The 12,058-nt window shown below is 40.1% G+C and overlaps 1 protein-coding gene across 1 annotated transcript in view; it reads right to left on the reverse strand.

Annotated features, from left to right (window-relative positions):
* The window catches only part of KLF5 (Kruppel-like factor 5 (intestinal)), a 15,455-nt gene extending 4,296 nt beyond the window's left edge, over window positions 1-11,159 (reverse strand). Inside the window, exons 1-2 of the mRNA XM_010139949.1 lie at window positions 10,286-11,159; window positions 9,148-9,207 (exon numbers count right to left, since the gene is read on the reverse strand). Of these exons, the coding sequence (XP_010138251.1) occupies window positions 9,148-9,207; window positions 10,286-11,153 (928 nt within the window). The 5' untranslated portion in view covers window positions 11,154-11,159. The remainder of the gene's footprint in view (window positions 1-9,147; window positions 9,208-10,285) is intronic.
* Window positions 11,160-12,058: the final 899 nt, after the last annotated feature.

The raw sequence follows: 12,058 nt of genomic DNA on the forward strand, positions 1-12,058 counted from the left end.
GAAGTAAGAGATGCGGGGGGGTGGGGGGGCCAAGAAAAAGAAGGTGAAAATTATTTTCGCTCCTTTAAAGAAAGCAGGAGAACAACTAGCTGGTAGTATTTTCTCTCTCTCAACCTATACACATGCTTTTTGTCATTTAGCAGGAATTAGAATTTGTTTTAAGTTCCTGCAACAAGGGAAAAAGAGCCCCACGTTACATATTTTCTGAAGTGATCCTACTTCTTTGCTATGGTGACTTTAAAGCACTGAGAAACCTGGGGTTGAAGATTTATTTTTTAAAAAAGCAGGTATACACAACAAGGGACACTGAACCCTTTATCGACTGTTTTCATTGGCTCCATAGTAATGTAAGATTTGTTTACTCTAATGATTGTGTGAAATACAGTAGCTGTAAAGTTTCAGGAACATTTGGTTTTCCTCCAGCAATTTAGGGCTTCCATAGGGTGTTAAACCAAGAATGCCACTGGTCATCAAATATGAAGGCAGTACGGCTCGGTTACTGGAACACGATCGTGGTATCAAACAGATATTTCACTGTAAAAGCAAGAAAACAGCTAACTCCTCCACTTCAGGGGAGCTTCCACGGGATTTGTTAGAATGTCAACACTGTTCAACTAAAACACCATGGAGGAAGCTGGTACCGATTTCCAGCCAAATAGCACACTCCAACCCTTTCTTCCCGAGCCAGAAATATTATACACAGCACTTCTGGGAAACAGAACTGCTTTCCTTTAAATTATACTTCAACAGGATAGGGATTTCATAAGTTTAATTGGATTTCTGCATAACCTCCTTCCAGTATCACTGATTTAAAATATTTTGCTAGGCTTATACATCACAAAATATATTTTTAAGTTCTTGAGCCGTAAATATGCATCCATTCTACAGTTTAAAAAAATACATTTGCACAGCATGAGAAACAGACTTGTACTTCAGCACAAAAATTTTAAAGCCCTCATGTTTAGTTTGGAAGCTCTTTTACAGAAAGCACCTAGCAAGAGATAAGGGAGTTTAACCTGAAAGGAGACTGTTTTGCTTGCAATGTGTCTGTCTGTTAAAAATAAAATAATTTATAGTGCTGTGAGATTGCAAGGATGTCAGAAAGATCTCTGGATAGCAACATATGACAGCATTAACCCAGCACTTCAACAGATAAACTATCCCAAGGTTCAGGATCCTTGCCGATACCACAAGAGAACGGACCAGATCAGTGAGGCACACAGTGTTGGCTCTTCTCCCTTTAATTTATCTTCTCAGGATTTAGTCCTGTCAAAATGCACCAACTGCTTTCGTAACATTAATTCTAGCCACTGGCAGTGGCCATCATGGCCATGCTCATTTGAGAGCTACCAGTGGATTGGTGACGGTCATTTTGAAGACACCCTCTATCTTTAAGATGCAGACTCTGTTGTTCTCTGTTTAAAATTCTGTGTGGAAAAAATGAGTCACTGAAAACGTCCATTAGTGATTAATTTCCCCATTAACAAGAAAACAAGCTTCCTTATTTCACCAAAGGGTTGTGTGACTTTATTTCTGCAATTCACTGCTAGCATGGCTTGGTTTATATATAAAGCTGCAAACAGCAAGGGCCAGACTTTCAAACCTAAAGTTAGGTAACTCTACTGGTATGCAGAAATCCAAATACAGGTATTACACCAGCAATGCCTGCAACTTCTCTTATTGCCTATCAATCAGAAACTTCTGTCAAGAGCAGTGAGTATGGGGCTTCCTTGAGGAAGAAAAAGCAGCACGCTTTTTTGAAAGAGTCCAAAAAGACAACACCTCATTACAGCTTGTAAGGGTATAAAAGTATAAAGACAACTTCTTGCTGTCTTTCCATCATTTTAATATTACTTTTGTTTCTTATGGAATTATTTCTAGTAGCAAGCATTCGGCTTTGAAAAATATTCAACTAGGTGTGATAAAAAGTAGGCAAAGCAGAAGTTCCTGCACCATAACTGCACCAGTTATGTACATAACCTCTATTATATCCAGTTTTAAACCAGGTTATTGTAAAGATTTATGTGATCTCAAAGTTTTCTGGTGCATTTGTTTTCAAACTTTTCACATCTTAACATCAGTTGTCTTACTTTGCTGACATGCTATAGCCTCAAACTTTTAGAAAAAAAAAAAGAACAAATGAAATGTGTTTCCTCTGTGAAATGAAATGTTTTTCCTCTCAGCTTGCCTGAAATAGCTTTTCTCTAGTTCACAGAATCACTTTTAAACTCTGGTCTCTTCCAGGCTGACTGAAACTGGAAGCAGTTGCTTCGATGTATGTCTGCACTCATTCAAAAGAACTTTTTAGCTGCCAACATTTACCTAAAATTAGATCTTCCTTCTGCCATTGACTAAGTGCTGTAGTCATCATTAAAAGCAGCTTGTTGGTTGGGTTGTTGCCTTTTTTTAAAACGGGGTTTTTTTAGAGAAAGAGCAGAAAGCTGAATTTAAAAAAAGAAAAAAAATCCCTCAGGTGTTTAAAAGCTCTTTGTGCATTGAAGTTCTCAGTTGTCCAAGATGGAGATCAGAGGGCTGACAGCACACAAGGTATGTCCAGCTTATTTTGTGAGTGACAAAATAAACGTAGTCCTTGAAACATCCAGCCCACCAGTGATATGAATGCGTAACTTATGCTGCACATTTTTAGATGTGATGAAGCCTCTGCCTAGTAAGTAATGGTTAGAGGGTGACCATTAAGCACTACTTCACAACGAAACAGCATTTTAAGGAATCCTGTAACAGAGAGCTGTTGACTCCCTAAGTCCTATTACTGATAGATCAAGCAGTACTTGATCTCCCTCTAACAAAAGCACGAACAGGAAAAAAAATAACTGACTGGTAAGCAAGGAGGATGGTCAAGAGAGTTGTGCATTGTTCACCATCTGACCACGGAGGCGCAGAAGGAATTATCTTCTCAGAACTCCCACCAGTACCTGAAGCATTCCTATTTTGCCAAGTGTTGTCTTATGCAGTTGAAGGATTACTGGGGAATCTTGACTGGCCTGTGCAACCGTTTATTTTCCTTCTGGTATAACATTCTGTCTTAACAGAGGTGGTCTCTCTTCAAGGAGATATGCAAACAAAGAGGAAAGGAATTTTTTTTTTTAAAGTAGGTTTATACGAAATCCATGCCATCTGGGGTGCATGGCTCTGTCTACATGTCCTGAGCTGAAGAACACATTTCCTCATCTATGCCTGTGGTGCAAGAGCAGCTCTTTAGCTCCCACACCAGTAACACCAGCTCTTGCACAGTCAGATAAGAGGTGCTCTTAAAATGGAATTTATTAAACACATACTGTAGACTTCCAGATTTCCATCTACCGTATGCACACACACACACCAAAAAAAAAACCCCCAAAACAAACCAAACCTGAAAGCAATGCATTAAAACTATTTTAACTCAAAGCGTAGCACTGTACACTTGCCAAAATCAAAGGTTTTAATATGTCCTTAATCAGAGCTGTTAGAGATCACTGAATATAAATAATACAGCCTGACAGGACAGGAATGCTGCTACCAAGATACTCAGACTAAACTAGGACATTACTTAAATGTTTCTAATCTTTCACCAATGGGAGGTGCAGGTCATCTAACAAACAACAAACAACACACTACCCTCAAACCAGGAGTCAATCGTTCCAGTGAAACTCAGAAATTAATTACAATAAGCAATGTCTAATCAAATAATGGAAAATTTTAATCACCGGCAATTGCTGTGAATCTTGGGACTATATTAGCCTATGTAGGGCGGTCTCAAAATGAACTATATTTAAAGCCGGTCTCTTAGGTCAACAGTTTCCTTATCAGGAATCAAATATCCTGGAACCAAAGTTTAATCCTCTCAAGGAGCAATTGACAGAAACAAGAGTTTTTTAAGCTTTCATGCTTAGAGGGAATTTCTAGGCTTTTAATCAAAAAGAAAATATTGGGCTTTTCTTTCCAGTATCTAAAATCTAACGGGAATATTCCTCACTTGATACCTTGGAATTTAATTCCTGCTTCAAAAAAAGTGCATGCTGGATGCTTATGCGAATGGACAGTAATATTTAATTAAAACTTAGTTTTATGTTGCTAGGATCTCACCCTCTCTTCAGCAACACATTCCGACATGTCTCATTTAGGTTATGACTACAGAGAAAGAACAAGATCAATTAATCCCAAGGTCTGTGATCATTCACAAAGTGTTTGGAAAAAAAATAGGCGCATTATTTTCCCTTAAATTGTGGTTTGCACAGGAAAATAATGTACTTTCATTTCTCACACAGGCAACTAATGGATTTAGCAGAATTCATAAATAAAAGATACCAACATATTCTTCAGCAGCGTCTCGCAACACTGCACTAAAGTGCATTAAAATGCACTTTGTCAAGTTTCATTTAACTCTCCTCCACTTTTCCTTACGGTCTCTATCCACGACAGCATTTACTGACACCTCCTTAAAGTATAATCTGTGCAACCGACTCACCTAACAGGTTAAAGAAGCAGAAGCTGCACAGAAATACTTAACAGCTGTTTTCATGATGCAAAATTTTTTCCAGGATGAAGTTGCTACGTACACAGAAGGCTGTGACCACCAGCAAGGCAGAGTCTTCTGGGGCCTCTGTTCCCCACTTGTACACCACGAGAGAAATCCTTCGCCTAAGTCTCAGGATGATTTGAGTCAACACATGTTTTTGAAAGGTGCTTTTTTCCCAGCTATTTGTTTTCCCTTCCAAACAACAGGCATCCTGAATTACTGGGTAATTCTGTATGGTACCACCTTTAATAAGCATCTGTTACAGCTACGGTAAACTTGGAGCGCCAAGTCCTATGAACTCCTGATATCTAATGCATGCAAATAGTTTCAACGCTGATATACCACCAGCCTTAATTCTGGATCTATTGAGGCAGAGATCTAAACAAAATAAAACGCTTAACACCTTGAAAAGAACTCAGGAGCTGTCCCATGTCTACATAAACGTTTGAAATAACTAGGGATGGTGGAAGTATTTTGAGTGCATCTCATTTAAAGAAATGCCATTTCTCTGGAGTTACTGCGGCTTCCACTTCCCATCACCAAATACAAACCAGATCTATAGATAGAGATGAAATAGTTCTGCAGTTAATGCTAGAAACTATTAATGGCAAGCCCACCATGTGACCAGAGAACATGCCTGTACAAAGACGCTGTATACAGAAAACCAACATGCAGCTGGAAAATGTCCTCAGTGTGCGTGCCTTAATGTGTTCAAAACAATAACAGATTTTCCTCTTAAAACCATACACAATTCTGAAGTGTGCAGCTGTTCACAGGAATAATAAAAATAAACCCATCCTGGAGCCAGCAGCTCTTCTGCAGCATTGGAGGTAGGGTACAGGTAGAGTATCCCAGGTGCCCGTGTAACAAAAGGCTCAATTTCCGCAGTCCAAATCTTTAACATATAAAGAAATCTAAGAGGGTAAGTTATGGGACTGCTGCTTCTAAAGAATTACATGATATATACATATATAATAAGATGCCAGAAAGGGACCTGAATGATGTTTATCTATAAAACCCAAGTAACTGCTTCTCACTGACTTCTAGCACGTTTTTCAAGTTGGACATTTGGGTCTTCTGCCGGAGCCTGAAGGTGGTTTTACTGCTGGACGGCCCGCAATAAATGCGTAACACCCTCCACCATTAGACACCGTAGTTACACAATGCCAGTTATGAAACACAACTTGTTCCATCCCTAACAGTTAAAATTATTAAAAAAAAAAATTCCCTGCTTCAAAAGGTCAAAAAAATCCAATCTGTTTTGAAAGATGTTTCAAGAAGTACTTTAGCATACCAAATACCATTTTACTTGTTTCAGGAACAACTAATATTGAGTTAAGATACCATACTGAAGTGTTTTAAGGTATTAAAACGTACCAGACATCTGCTCCAGAACTGCATGGAGATGGATACAAAATGTTCTGTACCTTTGCAGTATTTGAATCTTTGTTCACGTTCAATTTTAGGATCACCAGTTTAAAAACAACTAGAATTTACGTCATAAATTACTAATTCTAAAACATCACCTAGAGAAAGAAAAATGTATCCCTGCTTCAGTGACTGATACAAATACATTAACCTTGCTTAGCTCTTTACGTGAATACTGGACCCCTAACCAACAGCAAAAATCCAGTGTAATCACATTAAATCGGAATAACTGTACCACCTGATATGCCACCTGATTTGGTGTAAGGAAAACACCTCGGGAACACCTAAGAAGAAAAACGTAAGAGATTTTCCTCTTGCCCATTTCCTACAGTTTTATTTAAATGCAATTTATAAAGGCTAATAGTGTGTTCATATCTGAATTGGAAAAAAGACTACAGCCTACATTCCACCTATCAAAGAAAAAAATCATTTCCCTTAGGTTTGTTCTCAAAGAACGTTTACCAAACTCAGTGAAAGCCTTTCAGAAGAGAAAGGCTGCTAAATAAATACTGTGAAAAAGGTCGAGATTTTCCAATACAAAAGGAAAACCATAAGGTCTGTCCTGACTTTTAAAGGCAGACAAACTTTGCTGCAGGCTCTTTTATTTTAAGATGACAGATTTCTGAGAAGGGTGGGGACTGTTTGGGATGAGAGAGAGACTTCAGCCAATTTTAAAAGGTATTGTTAAGAAACTAAGAATAAGGAGAAAACAACTTCAGTGGTCCATGATTACTAAAGAACAGGTTTAGCCAGACAAACAGGTCTGCGATCCCTGAAGGGATTTGAAAGAATATCACATACAACTTTATTAAAATGGATTACGTGACACTTGCTTTAAGCTTTGAAGGTAAAAGCTTCACAAAAGTCCTTTAAAAAAAATTAATAAATTAAAGCCTAATAGTGCTGTATGAATTCATAGTTCTGGGGGATGGGATGCACAGAGGCACACACCAAATTTAGCTCTCTGAGCCCTTCTCTTTGGAGATCAATAGTGAGACTCCCCAGCACTCCTGGGGGAACCGTGCAACTTCACAGGTTTCCCTAAATTTATGCCCATTTACTTTAACATTTAATTGATGTACAGTACAGGGTTGAGTCAGAGATCTTGCTCGTAATACACATCTCAAACGTATGTTAAGGCAGAGATCAGGATCTGTTCGGGAACTCTTCAAGTATTAAGTGAATATTCAAGAGATTTAAACAGACTCTGAAATAACGCAAGTAACAGGATACGGACTCACATTCTTGCATGTAATGCACGCTTTAGACAGTTTATCCCTTCATTCACCTCCCCAGAAGACCTTTTGTATTACAGACCTGCTTAAGTTCACTAGATTTTTATCTAAAACAACATTCTTGTTTCCATGAATACATCAGCTCCTCTGACCTTTGCACATTTATCCACATTTCTAAGGTCAAATATCTATGGACAAAAAAAGTGACGGCAACAGTAAACATTAATGACCCTAAGCAATATATATTAGCGAAGTGGTATTTACTTCCACGCACACGAGTATTAACTTTATAAACCCTAAAGTCACTACTCCTCAAGGTACAAAAAAATACATGCATTGATTTAAAAAAGGAAAAACGCCCATTTCAAGTGCTGGCTAGGTAATGTTCATTTTCAGACTAAAGCTTTGCTTTTAGCTCTCTTCCTGGTTACTGCGTACTAGCCAGTGAGATATTTAAAACTGGTATTTAGTTGCTGGCAAAAGCGTGTAAGTGGAAATAGCACACTCTTAAATTTACAGATTATTTATTAAAGAGCAACGGGATTATACCCTCTGACATTACTCGGATTTATAGCCTCATGAAAATATTCCTTTCTTACCAAGTTTACTGCTAATGAGTTATTATATATATCAAAAATATTTTTAACAGTGTGCTTATTTAGTCTACTACTAATGCAAAGCAATAATCTTTGTACAGTTGCTTTTAATTTTTTACTGTGCCTGCGACATAGATAACTCTTCCACTTATCGAAACAAAATTTCCATACTAACATTTAGCCTGGAGAAACTCAGTTTCTTTACAATAACCCAATGATCCATTCAAAATAGCTGCTGAATAGAAGGCCTTGTTTCCATAGAGATAGTGAAACATTTGTTAGATCGTAGCTCATGTGAAGTTTTGTTTTGACTGTTGGTTTAAACCTAGGTGAAACCCCATTACTTGCACGGCACGAACGCCTGCTTCAATAAGTGAGTTGCTTGAACTGTGACTCATGTTTTGCTCTGAATCGAGGTCCACACATGAAAGAGCTGGAGTTCCTACTCAAGTTTTAAAAACGGGACTTGCACGCAGCCCTCTCATTTGATTTCTTTACAAAGTAAGTCACAGGCTTTTCACCACTTTACCACGAGCAGTTCTGTACTAAGATCCCAGAGAAGAGCTGTCCTAAATATTTTCAGGCGTGCTCTTGGTGGAGCTACATTTTTCTCCCCCAGCAGGTGAACTCTTAGGAAGAACACCTAGGGCAGTTCCACCTCCCAGCAGCTGCCCTCTGCACACACGGTTCCTGTGCCCGTGCACAAGCAACACTGTCCCCAGCCCTGCTCCACATGGGCCAGCAAAGGGGGACTGACTGCCTCTGTAGCTGCAGGTAGAACTTGATCGAGGTATAAAAAACAAGTGTGACTTTTTGCATTTCCTCCATTTTAATGTCTTTCACCAACAAAAAGTTCTGTCTTTTTTTTAAAGAATGAATACATAGAATCACCTGTCTTAAAAAAAAAACAACCCACACATAATGCTAAGGACGAAGCAAATGGAGACGCCTTGGGAGTTTTCGTGACGTTTCTGAAAAATTCTAAAATAATTCTAACAGGTGAAAGAGAAAGCCCAAACCAGAAAATTCTATGTATTTACATCACTCTTGAAAACTATAACCATGTTTACTATACTTAATTCATTACTCAAGGAAAAAAAAAAGTCCTTTTTTTTAACACTTTATGGCATTTTAGATTGAAAAGGAAAGTTTCTATCTGCTTTACTCTTTGGTTTTTTGAGTTCTGTATTATAAAGTTTAACAAAACTGCATTAAGAATAAAAGCGATTTTTTTTCACTGAGCTGCCCACCTGAACCCACTCCACACTACAGAAAACAGGGCAAAGTCAGCAGATCAAACACGCTTGCTTTCTCAGTAACTGTGTAAGCCATGAACGACCAAGAAAGAGACAGTGAGAGAGCGAGTACATACCCGTGTGAGTTCTCAGGTGCGCTTTTAAGTGAGAAGACTTTGTATAAACTTTTGTGCAGCCTACAACGAAACACAACAAAAAAACAAGAGAGGCATTTCAGCAGGGAGAACAGGAACACTCTGACTTACATTTAAACCTCCTTGCTGGGTGCTGGGGTACTATATGGAAACATTTAAATTTACTACCTTCTGGCACCATCACCACTTAGAAGTAAAAGTTGATATAGAACACTTCTAGGGATATGTTGCTTTACTCAGAAAAGAGAAAAATGTGTGTTTCTGGTGGACTGACCACAACTTAACATAGTATAGACCCACAGCTGCCACAATCTATGTAGATTAACACCTGCTACGTAAGTTAACAATGCAGAGAGGGACTTTATTTTTTAAAAATTTCCTAGAGGATTTGATCAAGCCAGACTCGGTGTCAGCGTTACCCAGGGCTCAGCATAACTCTTCCACTGAGCGTTTATCACATGGCACACCAAATGGGTGATACACCGCTGAGTTACACTGGTAAAGGGGGAGATCACCACAAGCAGCAGTTTCTCTCTGTGCTTGGATGGATGTGAGTGTCTTGTATCTGTTATCACGTACATGGAGGCACAGTTTATAGCCAGGTCCCTTTTCCACCTCAGCACAGGGGAAGGAGAGGCGGGCAGGGAATCCATCTGCGGACAATTTTCAGGAGTAGCTTTAATGGATTTATGTGGGCAGCTGAATCTTCTGTTCGTAACAGGGAAGATACGGCCACAGCTGTGGCTACTGGGAGGTGAAATGGACTCAAACTGAGCTGTACTGCGTTGGTCAAACTGAGCCTCCGCCCCATCAGATACTGGAAAAGTGCAAGCAGAAGCTGCATGGTCATACTCACTTCATTATAGAATGACATGATTTTTTTTTTTCTAGGGAGTACAAGTGCAACATGGTAAAATGACCTCAGGTGTTTAAGAGAATTACGAATTATGTGAAGAAAAGGGTATATATTATTTAAAGAATGTGAAAGTCTGCCACAGAAAATAGAACAATAAGAAGAGAAATTCTACTTTCATAAGAAATTATTTGGTTCTCCTCATCCACAATTACTAAATTTTTTTTTTATTGCAAGAGCTGGGATTTTCTGACACAGATCGCTTACCGGGATAGTCACAGTAGTGGATACGTCTTTTCTCCAAATCTGGGTTACTTCTCCTGTTGTATCTGACTGGTTGGATGTTCTGGGGGGTTATGGGCAGAGTTGCTGGTAAATTTGGGTTGTGAATGGCCAGCTTGGAAGCTATAGTTGCAGCGTACGACGGAGGAGGGGTTAAATTCTGTAGCATCTCTGCTTGCCTGTCTGGACTTCCAGGCTCGGAGCTTGGGGGGGAAGGAGGGAAGTAAGTGGCCTGCTGCTGCTGCAGAAACTGGTTTGGCATGGTGTAGGTGCAGGGGGGGATGCCCTGGAACTGTTTCATCGCAGTCTGTGGAACAGCCGAGGAGAGCGTGTTAAGGCCCGCCATGGCTGACGGCATGGATACACTGTTAAGGGAGTCCATCACTGCTGCCTGAGTAGTATTGTTGGGCATATCTAAATCCGGTGAGCTCAAGAGCTGATACAACTGGCCTTGCTGGGGTGTGACAGAAAGATGAACATCTGGAGTAGGAAGCTCCTGCTTGATGAAAATGTTGTTCACATCAGGAGCTTGGTGGGAGCTGAAGATGCTGGTAAATTCGGGGAGGGCCTGAGTAGGGGCAGGGGCAGGGGCAGGGGCAGTAGTTTCGCTCTGGTGACTGAAGATGGTGACCGGCTCTGTCTTGATGTGGGTTACACAGGGTCGCTGAGATTTGTACAGGCCAGTTCTCAGGTGGCTAATGTCGGGGAGGAAGACATTCATATTGATGCTGTAAGGCAAGCCTTCGCTGTCAGTGAAAAACTGGTCTACAACCGAGGCACTGTCTCTTCTGTATTTCTTATGTTCAGGGATGACGGGAACAGGCGGGAGCTGAGGTGCCAGGTATTTCTCCATTTCACATCTTGTCTACAAGAACAAAACAGACCACAATCCACATGATTTGGTACCAACTAAGAAAGATGATGGCATGCGTGAGGCTTTGCAAATAAAAGGCAATACTGTTCAGCCAGCCACAAGTTACCTACGGAGGAAGTGATAAACCTTCACACTAATGAAAACCTGTCTTTTACAATCGGGCGGGCTAATCGACACCATCAAGGACAAGGAGATAAAGTCATGGCACAAGTCGTTCACGCAGAGCAAGCATCAAGATCGATCTGATGTTTCAGTGTAAGACAGGCAAACTTTTCATCTCTTATGCCTACAAGACAGTGCGAGGTGCAGAGATGACAGGCACTGTGCCTAATCTGCAGATCTCCCGCTCTGGAATTCACTGCTCCAGCAGGGTGACTGCTGCTCTGTTTCACCCGCTTCTCTTTGAAATGCTAACTCTAAAAGCCACATCCTCAGGGGGCTATTTGAATGCCAATACTTCAAATAATGTTTATATATATATATATTCACTCTGTACTTATAGGATTTTTCATTCTTAAAATATAGGCATTTGATTAGAAATACGACACTGAAGTGTAAAGTTGTAAATGATACTGCATAAAAAGAAGACGGGTTGACTGCATCAGACACCCTTTGTGTAAAGTGTCTCCGGGACTACACTTAAAAAAAAATAATAATCCACGCAGTGTATAAATGGCTAATAGCGTGATAAACGTGTCCCTATCCATGCCTCGGTCCTAGGAGAGCTCTTTAATTACTGGGAAATCATTCCCGCAGCGTAGTGGTGCGAGGGAATCCGTGGGTGGCTGGAGCCCGGTACATTACTGGTACAGTCATCGCCAAAACATTTATCACGCACTCTCCAGTGGGCAAATGCTACATTCCCCCCTGCCCTGTCAAGAGCG

This window comes from Buceros rhinoceros, unplaced genomic scaffold (assembly GCF_000710305.1).
Source record: "Buceros rhinoceros silvestris isolate BGI_N320 unplaced genomic scaffold, ASM71030v1 scaffold34607, whole genome shotgun sequence".
Taxonomy (NCBI): domain Eukaryota; kingdom Metazoa; phylum Chordata; class Aves; order Bucerotiformes; family Bucerotidae; genus Buceros; species Buceros rhinoceros.